Consider the following 24,800-nt stretch of genomic DNA (forward strand, 5'->3'; position numbering starts at 1 on the left):
AGCCAGAGCAATCCTGAGAAGGAAAAATAAAGTTGCAGGAGGGGGTCTCTTTTCCCAACTTCAAGCTCTACTACAAAGCCACAGTAATCAAGACAATTTGGTACTGGCAGAAGAACAGAGCCACAGACCAGTGGAACAGAATAGAGACTCCAGATACTAACCCAAACATATATTGTCAATTAATATATGATAAAGGAGCCATGGACATACAATGGGGAAATGACAGCCTCTTCAATAGCTGGTGTTGGCAAAATTGGACAGCTACATGTAAGAGAATGAAACTGGATCATTGTCTAATCCCATACACAAGAGTAAATTCAAAATGGATCAAAGATCTGAATGTAGGTTATGAAACCATAAAACTCTTGGGGAAAAAAATAGGCAAAAATCTCTTGGACATAAACATGAGCGACTTCTTCATGAACATATCTCCCCGGGGAAGGGAAACAAAAGCAAAAATGAACAAGTGGGAATATATCAAGCTGAAAATCTTCTATACAGCAAAGGACACCATCAATAGAACAAAAAGGTATCCTACAGTATGGGAGAATATATTCGTAAATGACAGATCCGATAAAAGGTTGACATCCAAAATATATAAAGAGCTCATGCACCTCAACAAACAAAAAGCAAATAATCCAATTAAAAAATGGGCAAGTAGCTGAACAGACAGTTCTCCAAAGAAGAAATTCAGATGGCCAACAGACACATGAAAAGATGCTCCACATTGCTTGTCATCAGAGAAATGCAAATTAAAACCACAATGAGATATCACCTCACACCAGTAAGGATCACCATCATCCAAAAGACAAACAACAACAAATGTAGGCGAGGATGTGGAGAAAGAGGAACCCTCCTACACTGCTGGTGGGAATGTAAATTAGTTCAACCATTGTGGAAAGCAGTATGGAGGTTCCTCAAAAAGCTCAAAATAGAAATACCATTTAACCCAGGAATTCCACTTCTAGGAATTTACCCTAAGGATGCAGCAGCCCTGTTTGAAAAAGACATATGCACCCCTATGTTTATCGCAGCACTATTTCCAATAGCCAAGAAATGGAAGCAATCTAAGTGTCCATCAGTAGATGAATGGATAAAGAAGATGTTGTACATACACACAATGGAATATAATTCAGCCATAGGAATAAAAAACAAATCCTACCATTTGCAACAACATGGATGGAGCTAGAGAGTATTATGCTCAGTGAAATAAGCCAGGCGGAGAAAGACAAGTACCAAATGATCTCACTCATATGTGGAGTATAAAACAAAGAAAACACTGAAAGACCCAAACAGCAGCAGAATCATAGAACCCAAGAATGGACTAACAGTTACCAAAGGGAAAGGGACTGGGGAGGATGGGTGGGACGGGAGGGATAAGGGGGTGGAAAAAAGAAAGGGGGCATTATGATTAGCATGTATATTTGGGGGGGCATGGGGAGGGCTGTGCAACACAGAGAAGACAAGCAGTGATTCTACAGCATCTTACTATGCTGATGGACAGTGACTGTAATGGGGTTGGTGGGGGGACTTGGTGATGGTGGGAGTCTAGTAAACATAATGTTCTTCATGCAATTGTTGATTAATGATACCAAAATAAAAAAGAATCTACAGATTCAATGCAATCCCTATCAAAATACCAACAACATTCTTCAACGAACTGAAACAAATAGTTCTAAAATTTGTAAAAGTAAAATTGTATAAGTAAAAGAAAGAGAGAGTCACAAGCTAAGAAATGCAATCAGCCTATAGAAGCTGAAAAAACAAGGTATCGAAATCCTCCAGAGGGAATGCAACCTGCTCACATTTTAAATTTAGACTTCTGACCTCTGGAACTACAAGAGAATAAATATATGTTGTTTTAATCCAATAAATTTGTGGCAATTTGCTTCAGAACAATGGGAAACTAATACATGGAATACTCTAGATAAACTAAAAAAATCACATGTAAATATATAGTTTGTTTTAAATATATAATTATACAAGTATGTATTTATAAAGTTTGATATTCTGTATTTAATAATGTGCATAGAATGCTTTAAAGTTTACAGTGTACCTTCATTCAATGAATAATTTCATTTGACATTCACAGCAACCTTATAAACTTAGTAACTGAGTTACCATGTGAGCAGTCTAGTACTATGGGACAGGCACCTTTATGTGGATTTAAAAGAAATTTTGCCACATTCCTAAAATTAGCTGTTATTTGCCCCTTCTTACCAATGGTACACATGGAGCTCACTCAGGTTAGATAGCATGCCAGAGTAATACAGCTAATTAGTGTAAGACCTGGGATATGTATTCAGGTCCATCATCCCAAAGCCTATATTTATTCTGCTGTACTAAAGAGCTTCTTCTTAATCCCTCTTTTACCCAATGAGACAAATTATAAAGTCCGGGGAATCTGCCTAAGTGGTAAAGGTAGAATTCAAAGCCAGGTTCTTTAACTCCAAAATCTATTGATTTTTAATGTTAATATATCAAAAGGTGAACTTTGTATATGCTACTTTCAAGCACTGACCTTTACTTACACTCAAGGCTCTAAATAGAACCAAATAAAACAGAAATACAAACACAACTGGATAACTGAAAGTTAATTGTTCTTTAGACATTCCTTTTTCATGCTTCATTTTATATATCTAGATCTCTCATCTTACTCAGTTACAGAGTAGAATCGTACCTTTTTACCTTCAGAGAAGGTCATGCCATTGCACTGCCTGAGGATCCCAAGTTGAAAAACCAAACTTACTTGTGTCTCTGTGCTATTCTAGTCAGTATGCCTTTATTTCTTTGCTAGCTGGCATATGCTTAGACACTCTCAGACCTGTGAAGCATGACCTATAGCTGGGGAAGATTGCTCACCTCATTGATGTGCTGCTCAGAGTGCACTGGAGTGCACTGGAGAGCAGGGCACTGAGAATGCTTTTCAAAGTACATGGTCTAAAAGCCCAGGTGATGAAAAAATTCCGTAGTTTTTTCTGACTTCAGGCACAGACAAGACATACACAATTCATGTTATTTGTAGAGTCATCCTCTTTGGTGATTAACCTCATCACCTAGCAGAAAAATAAAGAGCTTCTTTGCATGTTGGGTGGAGAGCTAAATTTGTTTACTTCCTGTGAATATATATTCACAGTCTTATAAAATTATGCTTAAATGTGGATGGGCCTTTTATGATAAGGGACTCACTTTCTGTGTGCGAAGACAGCACATATGTAATTTATGGATGCTATTGTCATTTGCTAAAATATGCTGACAGGAGAGTGGTACATTCGATATATAAATGTGCCTAATGTTCCATGTTCCTTGCCATTTGTTTATTTACTTATTTTTAAGTGGAAGAGTAGATGTTTTATACCAAGAGCAATATTTCCTAGGTATATAATAATAATACTTAATAGACAATCGATTACAAAGATAGTTTAAGCCTGTCCATTATAAAGTCACATAATCAGAATTTATGGAGTCTGTATAAGTGGAAATATTTGCTTAGGAGTGCAAGGTTCTTGAGACTAAATTTTTACTGTTTTGATTTCTTGTGAATTAAGTATCAGTCTGCCCATTAGCTGACAAAGGGATAAAATACACATGTTCCACATTGGTACTACCACTTCTGCTAACATTTATTGAATAACAGGCACATTTCTAAGTGCTTTACATGTAATGACTTACTTAATCCTCACAAGAACTCTATGAAGTAGAACTATTATCATTACCAACTTACACTAAAGACACTGAAGTTTCAAAAGGTCATATGAGTTATTCAAGATGACGTAGCTAATAGGTAGAAACCTAATTTCAGAACCCTTGCTCTTTACCCTTTACACTAAATAAGGAATTTCCCAACATCCCACCAAGCTAATTTTTTTTTTTTTTTTTTTGCCTCCAAGTAGTTTTAGAGCTTAAATCACTTTGATGCTGACACTTCCATGGTCAGGACAAGTGAGGGGTCCTTCCTAAACTGTTAGTTTAATGGCATAGCGGCATCCTAAGTTACCTCTTAGGATCATTGTGATGACTTCTGAAATTTGCATGGGAAGCAATGTAGTTTTAGAGAAATTATTTGGAAGGTCCCTAACTATATATGTAAATAATTTGAAGGGATCCATAAATTACTTGAAAAACTCCTGGAAGAATCCTAAATTGTTGAATACTTCATCTCTCTATATACCTTGGGATGTGGATCTTAGCTACTTGGGGAAGATGTTGAGGACTAGTACATCTATCTCCCGTTTTCTCATAAATCCAGGAAAGGACCCAGAACTCCAGCAGCAAAGTTACCATTGGTGACCTATGCATTCAGTTGCTGTGAAAATCAAGAGTCAAGTAAATACTACTAGCTCTGGCCAGAAAAACACTTTGGAAAATATTGTTTAGAGAAGGTGACTTTAAAGAGGATTATTTATATCCAACAAAGACCCAACCCTGAAATTCCTTCAGTTTTGGGCTTCTTGTTAGGTGGTATAATAGTGAATTCCTTACTATTCAAGCCAGTTAAGTTAGGATTCTGTTATTTTCAAGTAAAAATAATCTAAGAGGAGGCCTTAATGATATGTGTTCTTCCATATTGCCAAAAGCTTTACATTATTGTTTGACTTTTGATACTAATTTCAAATAAATGGATCCTTTAGGTAACCCGCCTCCTTTTGAAATTTGGTGCTGATGTGAATGTAAGTGGTGAAGTTGGAGATAGGCCCCTCCACCTAGCATCTGCAAAAGGATTTTTTAGTATTGCAAAACTCTTGATGGAAGAAGGCAGCAAAGCAGATGGTAAGATATGTTTAGAAGACTTTTGCTGTCTTTTACTTATGTATACTTTTTACTTATACTTTCCTTATTAACTAGAGAATAATCTTGAAGCTGATTAATATTGTACTCATAACTCATATACTAATTTATTCCACAAGTCATGATTTATTATTTTAATATATTAATTAAACCTATATGTTATTCCTCCTTTACACATTTTAGCTCAACTCTTTAATATATTAGGTAACCCGCCTCCTTTTGAAATTTGGTGCTGATGTGAATGTAAGCCCTGTAGTTGGAGATAGGCCCCTCCACCTAGGGTTTTCTAGATAAATTATTCTTATTTGTTGTTATTCACTTATCTTTTTTTTAATTGATATAAAATTTATATATAGTAAAATTTTCAAACCTTAATGTTGATTTAGGCCTACACTCATGTAAAACCATCCAGACCATGATGTAGAATATTTTTATCTGGAAAGTTGAAAATATTTCCTCTGGTAAGTTGAACTCTGGAAAGTTCCCTTCCTCCTTCTCAGTAAAATAGTTTTCACCACTAAAGGTAATCAGATTCCGGCTTATAGTGTCACAGTTTAGTTTTTTTCTCTTCCTTAAGTTAGTGTAATTTTATGACTGCCTTCTTTTGATCAATAAGGACTTTGATTTTTATCATGTTTCATGAATCATAGTTTGCTCTTTCTTATTACTGAAGATTGTATGAACATTCACAATTTGTTTATCCACTCTCCTCCTAGTGGACATTGTGATGTTTGTAGCATTTGGCTTTTATGAATATAACTGTCAGAAACATTTTTATTCAGTTTTTTTTGTGCACATATATATTAATCTCTCTTGGGTACATATTAGAGTGGAATTGCAAGAACAAAGGGTATGTACATTTTTAATTTTTTAGGAAGTTACCCAAAGTGTTTGTACTATTTTTCACACCTACAGCAATATATAAATTCCAGTTGCTCCCCACATCCTTGCCAATATTTGATATTACTATCATTTTTAATGGTGATGGAGTGTGATCAGGTTGGATGAAAAGCTTTAGAATATACAGAAAGATTTTAGATATAGTTACTAGAATTTCTCACTTTTTATTTTTTAATATAAAATGAATTTTGGAAAATTGATTAAAAGTATTGAAAAAAGTTCTTTCTTTTTATTTTCTCTTCCTCACAAACTTTATTTTTTGACACAGATTCACTCAGGGTTACATCTTGTCATTAAATTCTCTCAGACATATCCAATAGTCTTTCATTGACCCCCAAGAGACCTAATTAAAAGCCCAGCTGTAAAAGCTGCTGGCCTTTGCAGCAGAAATGATGCACATTTCCAAAAGGACATGGTTGTCAAAGCTCCAGAACTGCCAGTTCCTTGGCCCAAAATTGAGATTGACACTGAGTTAATAAAGCTAATCAATGTTTTCATCTTCTCCTGAGGCAAGCACAAAGGATCCCAGAGATAAGTATGGCAAAAGGCTAGGGCAGTTTCTAGTCTCCATGTTGGAAACAAAGCCATTTTATTTTGTGAAGTCTGAGAAACAAAAGTTTATTTCATTTTCTATGTACCAGTCTGCAGTAACTCAGGCATCTTCTCTATAGCATTTTCATAAAAAATATGTTGTCAGGATGCAGGAAATGCTGTTCCTTGGGCCTTGTTTAAGCAGTCTCTGATTCTTTTGGTTTAGAATAGGCAGAGGTATACCTGTGTGAACCACTGAACACATAATTGTGTTTCTGAAACTGCCTTGCTCTTCCAAGGGGTCAAGAACTGCTCCTTTTCTTCTTTTTATTATCGATGCCAACCTCAGCTTTTTATTCCTCTGAACAACTCCAAAGCTCGGTGGTGTCAAAATGAGTGTCATTTATGATCAGCATGTCTCCAGGATCAAAGGATTCTTCCACAAAAGGCATTGAAATGTGTACTGCACCTGTATTCCCCCTACATTCCAGCAACATATAATTTTTAATATTTCTTTCTGACTCACACAAGCACTACATGCCTCCTACTCAATCACTTAAAAAATCAAGAGACAGCATGACTCAGATTTTTATGTATTATTTCCTTCTAATACCCACCTGATATTTAAGTGCCTTTTGCACTTCAACGAATTGCAAAAATAAGCCAGAAGATCTGTTGTGCTGATGGACACTGCACAGGATTTATTATTAGCTTGTTTACTTATTACAAAATGTAGCTAAGCTTCCAGATGACTTATTTTAGATTTGGACCTTGTCTGTGGTAAACTGACATAAGAAGAGTAAATGTACGACCTCAAAAAGAGCACAATTTGAAATCTGGTATTTACAGTATGTTTCCATGGTAACAGGATGTCATAAATGAAAATAAATTCAGGTTACAAAATTAACCAACATGTAATTCTGAAAGCCACTTCTTCAATTAAGCATATTTGGGAGGCTGACCTATTCAGTCATATACGTTTTAAGTATCTAGTCATCTTCTTTGTGCCTCTTATAGGGCAATGAAAGAAGATAAATGTAATGCTTATTGAATAATATTGCAAAGGTCAAAATATTGTTAGATTTCATAAGAAGAAAATAGTGATATAGTCCTCACAATTTATCATTTTAATGAAGTTAAAAATGGAAAATTTTAAATTCAAAATATACTAATTTGTTATCTGAATGTTAAATAAAATAGTTCTTTTAACTTGCAATGATATAGAAAGTCACAAAAATGTCTAAGGCATGGTCAGTAAGAGGAAGAATTTTACTTTTAAAAGTATGTCTTATCAGAGCTATTACACAGATTTGTTATTTAAAATTTATTTAAGACACCTTTGGGACTTATTTTAGAGAGCTAATGGGATGTGCTGACATTGCTGGGTTAATATGGAAATTTTTATTTTTAAAGCCAATAAGCAGAAATAAGAAGAAGCAGCATCCATCTACCCACCCACTCATCCATTCTTTCTTTCAAAAGACTACAGAATACATACTCTCTTAATGTAAAGGACTAGGTACTAAACACTTTCCTAAGAATGACTTACATGTATTCCTTTACTTGAAATTCTCCTTTATTTAAATCTCTTAATAAGAAGTTTAAGCAAACCAAGTATCAGTCATGCATTCAATTTTCTTCAGATAAGCCATAAGATATATATATATATATATTTGTCTTTGCTAATTGGCCTAAGACAAAACCAAGAAGATCACAATGACTGAAGCAGAAATACAGATGTTATATATATATATAAACTCTGCATTTGATCTGTATTTCTCCAGGCTTGTCCCTTGGGTTGGTATTTATATCTTTGATGGGAAGAATGTCTAGACCACTGCAGGTAATTCACCAAGTAGATGATCTAGTTTAAAGTTTATTGATTCAACTAGAGAAGAATAATTTTGGGCAGAGCCAGGGATGGCCAAAGGCAAAAGATGAATTAATGGGAGACTTTGCTGCTTTACAATGTCCCCTCTGAACCTCAGGAACTCTTATGTGACCTCCAGTTGCCCTGGAGTCCCTACTGTTCTCAAGCATCGACTAATGGTATTGACTTCCCTGGCTTCCAACAGAAGGAGAACAAAGGAAAAATATCTTAAAAAGAAAGATAATCAAAACAAACAGAAACATTCTTCTGAAGGAAATATGTCCTTCTGAACCACTCATTAATAAAAAAGATTCAAAGATTTATTTTCCAGTGGCAGCTTTGGAAGGAGGAGTTCAGTAATGTTGTTAAAGATTTCTTTTTGGCTTAAGATCGTGAAGGACAATATAATGAGAATCACTGTCTACAAATATAGCAGTTATAAAGCCTAAATTAGTGTTCATCAATTGTTAAGTGATAATATTTAACATTAATTATAACAATAATAATAAACTACTTGTACGTATTTAAATTAATTATTATCTTCCTGTTCTTTCCCTCCTTATTTTCATCAATTTAAAAAAAGTTCCTTTCCTTCAATTCTTTTGGTTCCATAGATAATTTTTATTATATAAAAGAATGAGAATTAATGGAGTTTGTTAAGGGTCATTTTCTTTTTTAAAAATGTATTAAAATTTTTTTAAAAGTATAGTTAACATATAATATATTGCTTTCAGGTATACACATAGTGATTCAACAATTATATACATTATAAAATGTTCACTACATTATAAAATACTCAACATGATAAGTATAGTTACCATGAGAAGTTATTTATAATAGTATTGAATATACATATATATATATATAATTTTGAACAAAGTACCCTGTAGAGAAAGGCAAAATAATCATAGATGGTTATACAGCAGTTGATCTAGTTATTTAATTTTTAAAATTATACTAAGAAAGATCCAGAATTTAGCAGCTTTTTGTCTAGTTATTATTACTTCAGACCTGTAAATTGTTGACTATTCAGCTAGATTTTAAGTTTTTTGGGGGGCAGAAACTATGAATTTATAGCTTATTAGTCTTGGCACTTAGCAAATTTCTAGGTGGGAAATTAGTAAAAAGGGATAGTAGACATTTTTATCAGTGTCTAATAGGAGAGAGGCATCATACTAGATGCTTTTCAGTCATATCTCCTTTGATCTTTTCAGCATCCCTGCAACCATTGTTACTGATAAGAAATCATTTTCTCCAACACCTAGCACAGTGTCTGGCACATAGTGATCATTTAATATTTGTTAAGGAATGTATATGTATCAGTAAGGTGTTATTTGCAGGCATTGAAAACTAAGCCTTGCAAATTTAAGAATAAAAATGAATATATTAAAGGATATCAATTCACACACAGAATCTTCCACAGGACAGGGTGGAAAGCCAGGTTTGGAATTCTCACAGTGAGGAACAAGATCCCAAACTAGTCCTTTAAAGTCACACTGCCACCCTGCGAGGCACTCCCACCAACGCTGTTCTTTGGGGACCCACAGGGCAGGTCTCTGAGTCTGTGGCTGCGATCGCGGCCACTGCGAGCTGGGTGGAGCTAGTCCACCACTGTTACATTGCCAAAATAGATTAGGCTCCACTTTTTTGTGTCATCAGCTCTGATGTCAGAGTCTGAGATAATGTGTTGATTGAAGGAACCTAGAGATAAGTGTCCAAACCAGTGAACTTTGAGAGTGAAAGGGCCACTATTAAAAATTATGCTAGAATAAAAAGCCTAACTAGTACATATGGCCACCATGTACTAATCCTGGGCTCTAGGTGCAAAGAAGGCTTGGAAAGCGTTTTTCAACTTTTATGAGAGAACATGGCTTGGGCCTTAAGTGAGTATTTTTGGTATAGGGAATTCCCCAAATGTCAGTGGAGATTATAAACTCAGTGGGCCAAAGAGGACAAACACCTTTTAGGGAGTGAGCGAAGGAATGAATGTTGGATCACTGTCTAAGGTCATGCAGGTCATAGGTCTGCCTCCTTCTGAGGCTTGTCGCCCTTTCACTGTACCGTGCTCTGCACTGCAGCACGGCAGCCTCACTCACAGGCTTCCCGGAGCCTCCAGAGCCGTGTCGTGAGCGCAGCGCCAGGCCTGCCCCAACCTCCCGAACAAGATCTCCGGGGATGGCTCTCTGGCCAGGGTCTGTCATTTTTAACGTCTCCCAAAGGGAAAAATACCTATTTGAAAGGAGATGCTTGTGGAAATAAGGCCATGAGTATCTCTGTATGTTAATGGTTTCCTGACCTATTCCATTGTGCAAGGTGGATTTGATTAGATGCATTCCATAGAACTTATGGGAGCTCAGAGAAAGCCTGTTCAATGTGGTAATAGGTGATAGAAGAGAATTATGACTTTTTAAAAATTGGTTGCACCTAATTTCCTTTATTATTATCATTAATTGGCAATTTCCAGGAGTCTCTCAGGGCTTAGAAAAGCCCCTATCACTACACATGAGAAGGCTGAGAAACAGAGGATTCCAGATAACATAACTTTTTCTTTCATGTTGATGGCAGTGAATGCTCAGGACAATGAAGACCATGTCCCGCTCCATTTCTGTTCTCGCTTTGGACACCACAATATAGTGAGGTACCTGCTCCAGAGCGATTTGGAAGTTCAGCCACATGTTGTTAATATCTATGGAGACACCCCTCTGCACCTGTGAGTATTATATAGTGTCATAGGTTACTCTAGGTATATTGTGCATACCTTCTTACTATGACCGAAATATTTTCTTTAACTCTAGGGCATGTTATAATGGCAAATTTGAAGTCGCTAAGGAAATCATCCAAATATCAGGAATAGAAAGTCTGACTAAGGAAAACATCTTCAGTGAAACAGCTTTTCACAGGTAAAAGAATATCTAAGTGCAATAGCTACTAAACTTAGCTGACATACTGCGGCATCTGAAGTCGTGTACGTGAAGCAAGAACGAATAGTGGCAGGTGTTGCAATCACAGAGAGTGGGCTGAGGACAAGGAGCCCAAGCTAGACGCACAGAAGAAAAGGTAGAGGCAGATGCCTCAGTCGGTACAGCAGATGGGGCCTGAGCCAGATGCTGCATTCCTGGCAGCAGCCACAAAGACAGGGACTGATGTCACCAAGGCAACGAGCATATCAACATCTGTAAGCATATTGCTTCTATTCCACTTCACTTCGCAGAAAGCTGCCAAAAGGGGCAATGCCCATAATCCTCCTCCAACAAGAATCTCATTACCAGAATTCATCAGCATCAAATGTGACATCTTTTCCTTACCACTTAAACCTTATGTGCAAATGTATCTACCTATCTAAGACATCCATCTGTCAGCCTGTAAAAGCTTAGACAGGGTGGCTCTTGAGATACCTAAGAAGGCCTTAGCTCCTTTCTAGGAATCCATGAGAGTCCTTTACAGTGTGCTCTAAAAAAGCACACTGAAGGAATGGTTGGCTTTGGAAAAGTTGCAACAAGTGGAAAGGGGAAAGGAAGGAAGGAAGGAGAAAGGAGGAAAGGAGGGAAAAGGTTGCTAAAAACTCAGAGCCATAACTCCCTAAAATGTCCAAAAGAAGGCAGATATTTTATGAAATTTCAAACCCTCGGTCTGAACAATTAGTTACTATTTTGCTATAAAAATAAAAACAATAACTTGAATTTAGTAAACCTTGAATATAATATCATTTACCTACCCATTACAGATTTCTTGGCTAGTTTGCAATCTCTAAAAAATGATTTGAGATAAATATGATATTTACATAGTGTTTATACTGTACTGATGTATACTAGAAATGAGGAGGCTCGCTTTTTTTTATACTGAACTAAAATTAAGCTTGTGCTTCTACATCAGGCATCAGCCTGTCAAATTTCACTTGGATTTCCATATTTTTCTTATTAACCAAAGAGGTAAGCCAAAAGGGAGGTAAGGAAAACTACCATCTTTGAAACAGTGGATATATGCCAGAAGATTTGCATCCATTGTCCCATTTAATCATTTTATGGATTTAGTATCCCTCTTTTACAGATTGGAAAAGTGAGGCAGAGGGAAGCTAAGAAGCTTGTAAAGCCAAGGATTTGTATGGCTAAAAAGTCACATATTAAATGTCCTACTAATTCTAAATCCTGTTCTTTGGAATTAGTTTTACACATCTTCATGTGTAAATATTTTGTATGTTTTCTACACACATTCTGCAATAGAACAGAAGCAAGAACTCTTCAGATTATGCCTTCAGTCAAATGGGTCTGCAGCATATGTCCCCAAAAGGGACAATTGGCAGAACTGGCGTGAATGGTTACTGGTGTCCTCTTTTCCCATTAGGTCATTCTTGTTAAGGCTGACACATCAGGCTAGTTTTCAAATCATTTTGCTACTCTATGCACATAAACTGGAACCAGATACAATCAGAATGTGTTTGTTACCTCTAAGAAGATCATGCTTTGCACATAGTAAGCACTGAATACACTTCTGTTATTGTTTTCATATGTACACACACACATACATATTCACCATATGCACACACATATATGTACATATTCAGAACTCACCATTGCCTATAAATAGTTGTTCTGAAAAGGAACAATAAGTAAATGGAATATTTACTCATAAACATGTAGTGTTATGGGTCCTATGTATATGCAAACAGTTAATGGTGATATGATCTATTGCACTGAGATGGCTGGTTGACTTTTTATTCACTCAGTTGTTTGAGAAAGACTTAACTAAGTCTTGTGCTGCTCCCTTGTGCTGCTGCTGGTAGGAACATTAAGAAGACAGTCCCTTCTCTCCTTAAAGGAACACTACTATATGGTAAACAGAGGCATATCTATATCATAATACAATATGGAGTTACTGTCCAATCCCACCGGTTAATGGTTCAGTCCCATAAGACTGCCCCCTTGCCTTCAGTGCCAATCACAAGTTCAGGTTGTCATCTAAATCTCTCAGGACCTTCTTGAATCCCCCCATTAAATCCTGTGGAATGCTTAGGTCCTATAGCTAAAAATGCATGGAACTCTTGTAATATTTTCCTCTTTATATGAAAAAAGAATTAATATCATAGGAAATATTTAATTTGAAAATACTAGAAATTATATACAACTCCTTTCTTGAAAGCCCAGGTTTCAGAAACTTTAGGATGTTATTGCTGTATGTGCTTTTTAAAAAAAATCACTTCCTTCTCCTCTCTCCTTCCCTTCTCCCTTCTCTGTCTCTTTGTCACTGCTATGTACACACCAACATCTAGAACAGTCTGGGTAAATCAGCACTAAGTTGGTTTTCTAGGGCTGCCATACAAAATGCCACAAACTGGGTGGTTTGAACACCAAAAATTAATTTTCTCATTGTTCTGGAGACTGGAAATCCAAGATCAAGGTGTTGGCAGGTTTGATTTCTTCTGAGGCCTCTCTCCTTGTCTTGTCAACAGCCAGCTTCTCCTTCTGTCTTCAGATGGTCATCCCTCTGTGTCATATGAGTACTAATCTTCCCTTCTTATAAGGATACCAGTCATATTGGATTAGGGCCCACACTAATGATTACACTTTAACTTAATTACTTCTTCAAATTATACCTCTTTAAATACAGTCACCTTGTGAGGTTATAGAAGTTAGAGTTTCGACATACTATTTTGGTGGGCACACAATTCAGCCCATAATGGGGGCCTTTCATCTTCCTTATGTTGTATTTTTTCAGTGCTTGTACCTATGGTAAAAGCATTGACCTGGTGAAATTTCTTCTTGATCAGAATGTTGTAAGCATCAACCACCAAGGAAGGGATGGGCACACAGGTAAGACAGAATATTTCTGTTTTCCAATGCATATCAATGCTCAAGAAAAATGCCCAAGAAGGAAGGGGGCAGAGGGAGTGGTCAACCCTAATGAGAATGGCTGTTTTATCAGTGACATCGCTTAGAACTGATGATGCATGGTGCAAATTAATAGCAGACTAACTTTTGCTCAGTTTCATTATTATGCTAAATTATTTGCTTTGACGCATTCATTATGGCCTGGCCCAGGAACAGACTGACCACACTGTCTTACCCTTTACTTGCTGCTCAAGAAAAGTACTGGTGTGAAGTCTTTATTCTTTGATTTGTACAAAAATGCTAACATTTATTCTTGGTAATTACAGTGGGTACAGAAATACTAGAAAGCGTGCTAAACAAAAGCCAGTCTGTACAGAAGATTGACTAAAATCTGGTGCTTCTTTTGCTTAAAGTATGGCATGTTTGCTCAGTAATAAAATTAATTTTTTATCAAAGACATTAATCCTTGCTTTATATCTCTGGCAACAATGCTATTATGTGGTAATGACTGTCTTGGTAACTGGGATTCAGTGTTCCTCCTTTCTCCCTCTGCACTTTCATTCTATTACAGGGTTGCACTCTGCCTGCTACCATGGTCACATTCGCCTGGTTCAGTTCTTACTGGATAGTGGAGCTGACATGAATCTGGTAGCGTGTGATCCCAGCAGGTCTAGTGGTGAAAAAGATGAACAGACATGTTTGATGTGGGCTTATGAAAAAGGTATATTTTCATCATTGCGTCTCTGTAGTGATCCACTGAACTGTGTTCACAGATTATGCCAATGCATCAATAATTCTTTTGCTTGCATGACTTGCAAACTTCCATTTCCTCTGGAGATTATATTTGAATCTTTGGCAACTTGAATCAAAGAGTCCAATAGACTGTCACTAGGGAAGGCAACTCCTGGGAAACAGATGAGCTGACAGCATTCTCTGTATTGGCACTTTCAAAAGAGAATGAGTTATCATATTCTTAGGTACCAGAGAAAGAAATTGTGGTATGTAATGATAGTTACTTTCTTAGAGCAGATGTAGAGGTAGTCTTTATCTCTTATACAGAGGAATTTTGAAGTGAATTCAAAGTTTTAAAAATGAAATAAATACAAAGAAAGAAAAGGAGTACTTGTTAGACCTAACCCTGCTGGCAATGCCTACACTAGGAAAAGGGAGCCAATGATTAATACTTAAATATAAACTTACTTGAGCTCAAAGTGTTGAAACCCCAGGCTCTGATGTGAGAGCACCTGAGTTTATATCAAGCCATCTTCTTTGATTTGGGGAATGTTATTTATTCTTGCTGAACTTAAGTTTCTTTGTCTGAAAAGTGAGGATAGCAACAACTCCAACCTTGTAGGATAAGGACTGGATGAGATATATGTGCAATTGTTTACGACAGGGGTTGGCACATAGTAAGTACCCAATAATTGACATTTCAATAAGAACTGGTACTTCAGAAATGAAGGTGACTAATAATGAATTCTTTATTTTAAGGAAGAGGAAACTAAAGACAATCAGAAGGTGAAATAGCATATTTTTCATTGCTACTAAAATGTATTGTACCTCATAAGTGAGGTCTATATACAAGCTCCTTTGGAGTTTAAATTTTCAGGTGACCTGGAAAGTGTACATTGTTATCTTTGTGTCTGGCTTCTTTTGACCAACAAGTTGTGAGATTCACCCATATTATGGGCATGTAGTTGTAAATTGTTTGTTTCTGTTGCATAGTATAATGTTTTATAACTATAACCCAATATGGTTTATTCATTCTACTATTTAGGGCCATTTGGATAAATTTCGACTGGGGACTGTTAAGAATACTGTTAGTATAAATATTCACATACATATCTTTTGATGGATATCTCAATGCATTTCTGTTAGGTACAATGACCTTCTGTTTTGTATAAAAGAAATTCCAGGCAATTCTGTATTTGAGTATCAGTTGGAAAATCTTACATATTCTGAAGCCTCAGGAGGCCTTACTAAGTTCTAGTTACTCAACACATTGCATTTATTCAAGTGATTCTCAGTGTCTCTTCAGAATTTGAGTTTCAGAGAAAGACTGTTTATGAAACAGTAGTCTTCCGCAAGACAACTCAGAAATAGCTGTTGCAAGTAGCTCTTCACAGGCATTGACTTTGTTTTTAGTTGATTGAGAGTGATAGTTGAAAACTGGTTTCATTTTTATTTTTTTGTGGAATTCCTCACTTCATGAAACAATGAGTCATTGTGTAAGCTCCTAAGATTTCCTACCAAACAACAAAAATCCTTTAGCTTAAAGGACTTACCTGTCGGTCTCTATAACATATGCCATATTTGTCACCCTTATTTGTTCAACTAATGTGCCAGGCATCAGGGTTGCATTTCGTTATTACTATGAATTTTTACAGACTGAATGCTAGTACTCAGGAGATGGATGTTTTGCATAAATGATTTTCCTGAGCAACTTGGAGATGGAGTTAAGGAAGTATTAAAACTTCATTTGGAGTTTCTTCTTTATAGAATAGAGATGACGTAGAAATGGCACCATCATGACTTATCCCGTTCCCTATCCTGTCCTCGGAGAGAGAAACCAGAGGGAGTTCCATAACCAGAGTCTATTTAAAAAGGGGTACTTTGGATATGCCCAATTTGAATAGCTTGTCCTAGTCTACCTTCTTAACAGAAAACTGGGAGGGAGTCTTTCTAAAGAGCCCCCATCCCTGTTTGAATGGTTTTAAGATAAAATTTTCACCTGACCCAAACAAAATTTTTAGCTTGCCCTCTCTGGTTGTTCTGATATAGGATAGGCAGGGGTGTTCTGGGTTCTGTAAGAGTTACCTACTTTCCTTTGGAATACTTTCAGAAAAGAGTTTACTCACTATAGCTACTTGTGGGACCAGATATGAAGAATACTTTCCATGCACGTAGCCTTTGAACCTTAAGATATAAAAATCAATCTTGGAAATAATTTTCTTGGTGACCTTGATTTTATACAGAAGCCTACTGGTTAAGTTTCAATATTTCTCTTCCAGACTGCTCAGAGCTCCAATTTTACACTATTTAGAATGTTTCCCCTCCCCAAGTCGGCTCCCCCACTTCCTTTCCTCTCTTCTATCTGAGAGTAGTGATAGCTGTCTTACTCACTTGGATTTGTTCTGCCCTTTCCCTGGGGTACAAAGGACTTGTATGAATCAATTTAAATTGGCCAGAAGAAATAGCCAGCAGCCTGCTTATGTTCAAATCCTCTGCCCTAATCACCAGTATGGAAAACCCATTGAAAAGACCTACACATAATCTTACATTCATTGCATTAAAGATGAAACTGTTGAATTGAAAAGATCTCTACCAATTAGAATTGAACACATAGCTCAATAGTGTGTCTGGCAGTTAGATTTGAAAAGACTGCCTTTGACAAAGAAAAGTGCTCCTTTATGTCAGGCTGCTTAGGGTCAGAAAATAACCTAAACTAGAAACAGAACTAAAAACTTCTTATTTGCCTCAGTACTGGCACCAGTTAAAGTAATTTACAGAGGCTCCTATCCCAATATCTAATTACCCAGAATACAATATTTGTATATAGCAGAACTACGCTAATTCACAGTGACAGGGAGTTGAGTTGGAGAATTAGTTAATAAGTGAGCAAAAACAATAAAAATCAAGGCTCCTGTACCATGATATATACTTTGTTCATTCCTTTTGACAAGTGTAGTATGGTGTGAATTATTCATAGTAAATCTACTATAGTGTATTCTCTAAAAGTAATGAAGTCTTAGAGTCGTGAATTTCTATAATTTTCATCTAGGTAAAAATAACTAAGAAATAAGGGATTGGGGAAAAGTAGAAGGAAGAAGAGGTAGATTCATTAAAGATTTTGATAAATCTTCATCAATGGATTATAAATTCTCAAGCTTCTTCTATATTGAATTCTTAGCTATCTGGAATTTAGTTACTTAGTTAAGTGAACCTAGTTTATTGTGCTATTGTGGTTTACTAGTTGTATAGAAGAAGGAATAAACAAAAAGTTTAGATGGTATTTCAAAATCTATCTGTGATTTTGTGTATACTGGTTACCTTTGTACAAGCTTAGTTACTTTTTAAAAAATAAATAAAATAACATCAATTCTCATTAGAATGGGAAGAACTTTCATCAGTAGGGGGATAACACACTAAAATATGCTTTGAAACATAGTAACTATGTAAGAAGCCACATACATTAAAATGGATAATAGAAGAGAACTTAAATTCATTAAATATCATTACATATGCATATATACATATGAATATTTTATTAAACTACCAAAATAATCCTTTAAATTGGTATTATCTTTCTAATACAGATAAATAAATTTGAGATTTAGAGTTAAGTCACACTTGCCCAAGCTGTACAGCTCTTAAGTGGAGAGCTGGTATCAAACAGAGGTCTGTCATATTACAGAATTCAAGCTCTTACTACCCACTATTGATCAGATAGATCCAAGTCCAAATTTCCTCATTATTTAAAGACCTTGGACAAGTTATTTAACTTCTCTAAGCCTTAATCTTAAAATTTTAAATGAGTAAATTAATAACCACTTTACAGAGTTCTGCTGAGGGTTGAGGATAAAATGTAAATGTCTGGAACATAACAGATTCTCAGTAAAAATAGTGATATCTAGTATTATTTATTAAATTCCTACCAGAGGTTCAATCAAGCTCCACATACTCGTAAATCTCATGTTCTTTCCTAATTTACAACATGCTTCAGTATCAAGTAAGAAATATGACATATTGACATGTTAGGAAGATGGACAACTCTATGACCCCTCTAATGAAGGGTTTATATCCCTGCCAAACACCAGTGGACAAACCTGGAATATAAACAAACATGTGTTATCTTGTTGTATTTATATTTCTTATTTATGACTCAAGTAATACTATTCATTTTAAAACCCCAGGACTGAAGCAGGATCAAGGGGGTTTTGAAAATCACTAAACAAAATATTATGAAAGTAATTTAAAACCATCATTCTGATATGTATAGTTGTATGCAAGTATATATAAAACAATATTTTAAAACTTTACCACAAATTTGCAAGTCTCTTTTCTACAGCAGGGTTTTCTCAGTCATGGAAAAGTGTCAAAGAATTTGTGGTCATATTTTCAAACCACTACCTCAGTTGACATGCTGGATCCCTTTGCTTAGATGTCTCAGCAAGTCCAAAATTGAATTTAGTATCTTTTTGTCTCATCAGTAAGTTTCTCCTACCACATCTCTTATTCATTCTGTCATTTAATGACATTACCATCCACTTAATGACCTAAGTCAGAAGTCTGAATTGATGGCTGAATACTTTTTCTCTCTCAGTGTCCCTTCCCCGATATACAGTCAATCAGAAAATCTTGTTATTTTAATTCATAGGTACATTGTGAATCCATCCTTTCTTTTTTATCACCTATAAAATTCATAACCTTATCTTTTTCCTGTTCCATTTTTTTATAGCCTCACAACTATTGTTTTTTTGTCTTCAGCATCTTTTTATTCCATTTTCCAACTGTAGTTTGAAAGATGTATTCAAGGTGTAAATAGGGTTGTATCATTCTCAGCTTAAAATCCTGAACTGACACTCTGTCACCTGTAGGAAAAAGTCCTGATTTATTATCATAGCATACCCTGTGCCCATGGCCTGTGCCCTTCCTACCTCTCAAACCTCATTTCCAGTCACTCCTGTCACATGAGTGACCCCTACCCCACCACAATGATCACATTCACTAGATCACTAACACTCAAGGGGGGGTTCACTCTGTGACAGGCGTGTTCTAAATACTTCATATACATTAACTCATCAAATCTGCACAAATGCATTCACATATTAGGAGTTCAAAATGCCTTGTTCCTCCTCACACATGTCATGTTATTCCATGTTTCCAAGCCTTTTCTCATGTAGTCCTCTCTGTCTCTACACCCTCCCATTCTCCTCACCTGACTCCACTTATTAAATTTATAATTCCTACTTAGCCTTCAAGACTCAATTTTTAGTTTCTCCCTCCCAGAAGTTCTTCTCTGACAGTCCAACCTAGCATACATGACCTTTCTTTATGTTTTATTGTATCACATGCACATCTCTACCTGTATTTATCACTTCATATCAAAACACTCCCCTACCGTACTGTAAACTTCTTGGGAACAATATTTGAGATAGTAATCTTTGTCTTCCAAAAACTTAATTCAATGTCTGAATTAAGATGTTAATAAGCACTGATATAATGTTGAAATAGAAATGTTCTTTACTCTATTAGTGAAGTATTAGATGTTTAATACATGTTTGTTAAAGTGAAATAAAGATTGAACAGACATTTTAGTCATAACATTCTATTCCATGTTCCACTATAACATCTGGTTAGTTATAATATAGTTGACATACTCCAGAATACTAATTGCCACTATTCTGTTGTCTCTATAGGTATTTCTTGAAATATCATAGGTTTCTTATTAATTGCACAGTCCTAGTACTCAAATTAATAGATGGAAGATTTTAAAGAATGCTCTAAATGAAGTTTCTCTTTCTGTGCATTGGAACTTGGAAAATATTTCCTCTGGCTGGAATGCTTTTCTCCTCCCTTTTTGCTTAATCAATTCATAGTCATCGTTCAAATTCAACTTAAGAGACAATTCCTCAAGGAACTCCTCCCAGGCCCTCTAGCCTATTATAAAAGTACCATTATGCATGTTCACAGCATCATCTACCTGTCCTTCCTAGAGCTTGGCTAAATAAAATTTGAGTGAACATTTTTATAATTATCTTTTTTCTTTTGTGCTACACAGCATTCACTTTGAGAGTAAAGAACATTTCTATTTCAACATTATATCTCTTGTACCTTGTACCATTCATTCATTCAAAACATTTGTCACAGACCTATTATGTGACAAACACTATATTAGGAATTGAGGTAAACATTGAGTTAGACAGACAGTTTCTCCCCACTCTTCAGAAGTTTGAATTTCTATCAGAAAAGACATGTCATAAACAAAAAAACAAATAGAAATGGTCAGATAACAATAAGTGCTGTGACTAAAATAAAAAGGAAACACAATGGTTAAAAATTTAGGGACACTATTTAAAATTGAGAAGTCATGGAGGGCTTCTTTGGGAAGATGTTATGTGAGCTGGTCTCTAATGGGCAGTCAACAAATACTTGTGGAAGGAAAGGGAAGGGAAATGAAAAGCCAAATGGGAAGAAGAGGAAAAGAGGAAAGATGGATGCAAAACAACTTGGGTTGTATACACTGCTCTTTTGGCAAAAGCACTCACACTGTGAATTCTTATCTCAAGGTGAAGAAGGACTGGTAGTCTTGTTTGGGACTGATGATTAAGGGACAAGAATAGAGGGGGGAAAGGCGGATATGTTCCCTTTCATGTGATATCAAATTAAAGCATTTTCAGATTTAAGTCCTGAGAAGATTTAACAAGTTTGGAATTTCTGTTGCCTCTAATTTAATTGACAGAGTGTGGGGCCAGGGCTGTCAGGAAAATGAGCCATAAAAGGACAAACATGCAGAACCATCCTCTGATTGCACTTTTCAATGTTTCTGGAAAGTGAGTTTTTAGCATGATGGGAAGGGGAGATAGGAGAATATTGAGCAAAGTCTCATCTGTATGATTGCTGTGGAAGTTGTGTCCTTTGAGGCATGTGTGAAGAACGGCCCAGAGGCTTTGGCATTTTGGCAACCTGGGCATTTTGGACATCTGAGGCCAATATAGTTCTTTGGTTTCTATAATAGAGACCAAATCTCCATGTTCTCTACTTATAACCTTGGACCCAGAGGGGCTCAAAGTCACAAAGTCAAGGAGAAAGTCTCAGTACTGGTGTCATTTGTGTCATTTATTATTAATCTTCATAGTACTTAAAATCATTTTCATAGCAAGTTATCTTCTATGTTCTTAAAATTTAATTTTTCATAGCAGTCTGTTACCAGCATTCATTGTTCCTAAGATGAAATGTTGGGGATGGAGAGACACACTAACAGGAAAATAATAAAATTTATAATTTTCCTTCTTGAATAATTATGAATCATCTGTTATATATACATGGCCATGATGTAGATGCTAGATTGCCTATGTAACAAACGTTTGGATGCACTTGCAGACTTAAATAACAACCTAGGTTTTAAAATAGGTGTTCAGATACCTTTCAATAATCACTCTAAATGTAAATGGACTGAATGCACCAATCAAAAGACACAGAATAATAGAATGGATAAAAAAGCAAGACCCATCCATATGCTGCTTACAAGAGACTCTCCTCAAACCCAAAGACATGCACAGACTTAAAGTCAAGGGATTGAAAAAGATATTTCATGCAAACAACAGAGAGAAAAAAGCAGGTGTTGCAATACTAGTATCAGACAAAATAGACTTCAAAATAAAGAAAGTAACAAAAGATAAAGAAGGACATTACATAATGACAAAGGGCTCAGTCCAACAAGAGGATATAACCATTAAAAATATATATGCACCCAATACAGGAGCACCAACATATATGAAACAAATACTAACAGAATTAAAAGGAGGAAATAGAATGCAATGCATTCATTCTGGGAGACTTCATCATACCACTCACTCCAAAGGACAGATCCACCAGACAGAAAATAAGTAAGGACACAGAGGCACTGAACAACACACTAGAACAGATGGACCTAATAGACATCTACAGAACTCTACATCCAAAAGCAACAGGATACACATTCTTCTCAAGTGCACATGGAACATTCTCCAGAATAGACCACATACTAGGCCACAAAAAGAGCCTTAGTAAATTCCAAAAGATTGAAATCCTACCAACCAACTTTTCAGACCACAAAGGCATAAAACTAGAAATAAACTGTACAAAGAAAGCAAAAAGACTCACAAACACATGGAAGGCTTAACAACATGCTCCTAAATAATCAATGGATCAATGACCAAATCAAAATGGAGATCCAGCAATATATGGAAACAAATGACAGCAACAACACAAAGCCCCAACTACTGTGGGATACAGCAAAACCAGTCTTAAAAGGAAAGTATATAGCAATCCAGGCATATTTAAAGAAGGAAGAACAATCCCAGATGAATGGTCTAATGTCACAATTATCGAAATTGAAAAAAGAAGAACAGATGAGGCCTAAGGTCAGCAGAAGGAGGGACATAATAAAAATCAGAGAATAAATAAATAAAATTGAGAAGAAGAAAATAATAGCAAAAATCAATGAAACCAAGAGCTGGTTCTTTGGGAAAATAAACAAAATAGATAAGCCTCTAGCCAGACTTATTAAGAGGAAAAGAGAGTCAACATAAATCAACAGAATCAGAAACGAGAAAGGAAAAATCATGACGGACCCCACAGAAATACAAAGAATTATTAGAGAGTACTATGAAAACCTATATGCTAACAAGCTGGGAAACCTAGGAAAAATGGACAACTTCCTAGAAAAATACAACCTTCCAAGACTGACCCAGAAAGAAACAGAAAATCTAAACAGACTAATTACTAGCAACGGAATTCAAGAGGTAATCAAAAAACTACCAAAGAACAAAACCCCTGGGCCAGATGGATTTACCTCGGAATTTTACCAGACATACAGAGAAGACATAATACCCATTCTCCTTAAAGTTTTCCAAAAAATAGAAAAGGAGGGAATACTTTCAAACTCATTCTATGAAGCCAACATCACCCTAATACCAAAACCAGGCAAAAACCCCACCAAAAATGAAAACTACAGACCAATATCCCCAATGAACATAGATGCAAAAATACTCAACAAAATTTTAGCAAACCGAATTCAAAAATACATCAAAAGGATCATACACCATGACCAAGTGGGATTCAACCCAGGGATGCAAGGATGGTACATTTGAAAATCCATCAACACCATCCACCACATCAACAAAAAGAAAGACAAAAACCACATGATCATCTCCATAGATGCTGAAAAAGCATTCGACAAAATTCAACATCCATTCATGATAAAAACTCTCAACAAAATGGGTATAGAGGGCAAGTACCTCAACATAATAAAGGCCATCTTTGATAAACCCACAGCTGTTCATACTGAACAGTGAGAAGCTGAAAGCTTTTCCTCTGAGATCGGGAACAAGACAGGGATGCCCACTCTCCCCACTGTTATTCAACATAGTACTGGAGGTCCTAGCCACAGCAATTAAACAAAACAAAGAAATACAAGGAATCCAGATTGGTAAAGAAGAAGTTAAACTGTCACTATTTGCAGATGACATGATATTGTACATAAAAAACCCTAAAGACTCCACTCCAAAACTACTAGAGCTAATATCGGAATTCAGCAAAGTTGCAGGATATGAAATTAACACACAGAAATCTGTAGCTTTCCTATACACTAACAATAAACTAATAGAAAGAGAAATCAGGAAGACAATTCCATTCATAATAGCATCAAAAAGAATAAAATACCTAGGAATAAACCTAACCAAGGAAGTGAAAGACCTATACCCTGAAAACTATAAGACACTCTTAAGAGAAATTAAGGAGGTCACTAACAAATGGAAACCCATCCCATGCTCCTGGCTAGGAAGAATTAATATTGTCAAAATGGCCATCCTGCCCAAAGCAATATACAGATTAGATGCAATCACTACCAAATTACCAACAGTATTCTTCAATGAACTGAAACAAATAGTTCAAAAATTCTTATGGAACTGCCAAAGACCCTGAATAGCCAAAGCAATCCTGAGAAGGAAGAATCTAGTGGGGGGGATCTGGCTCCCCAACTTCAAGCTCTACTACAAAGTCATAATAATCAAGACAATTTGGTACTGGCACACGAACAGAGCCACAGACCAATGGAACAGAATAGAGACTCCAAACATTAACCCAAACATATATGGTCAACTAATATTCAATAAAGGGGCCAT

At 36.0% G+C, this 24,800-nt stretch overlaps 1 protein-coding gene across 2 annotated transcripts in view; it reads left to right on the forward strand.

Moving 5' to 3' along the window:
• The window catches only part of TNNI3K (TNNI3 interacting kinase), a 336,780-nt gene that overhangs the window by 117,791 nt on the left and 194,189 nt on the right, over positions 1–24,800 (forward strand). For both annotated transcript variants that reach the window (XM_036890223.2, XM_036890222.2), the window contains exons 7-11: positions 4,632–4,770; positions 10,655–10,799; positions 10,885–10,989; positions 13,802–13,896; positions 14,486–14,635. In XM_036890223.2, coding sequence (XP_036746118.2) covers positions 4,632–4,770; positions 10,655–10,799; positions 10,885–10,989; positions 13,802–13,896; positions 14,486–14,635 — 634 coding nt within the window. The remainder of the gene's footprint in view (positions 1–4,631; positions 4,771–10,654; positions 10,800–10,884; positions 10,990–13,801; positions 13,897–14,485; positions 14,636–24,800) is intronic.

This window comes from Manis pentadactyla, chromosome 4 (genome assembly GCF_030020395.1).
Source record: "Manis pentadactyla isolate mManPen7 chromosome 4, mManPen7.hap1, whole genome shotgun sequence".
Classification (NCBI taxonomy): domain Eukaryota; kingdom Metazoa; phylum Chordata; class Mammalia; order Pholidota; family Manidae; genus Manis; species Manis pentadactyla.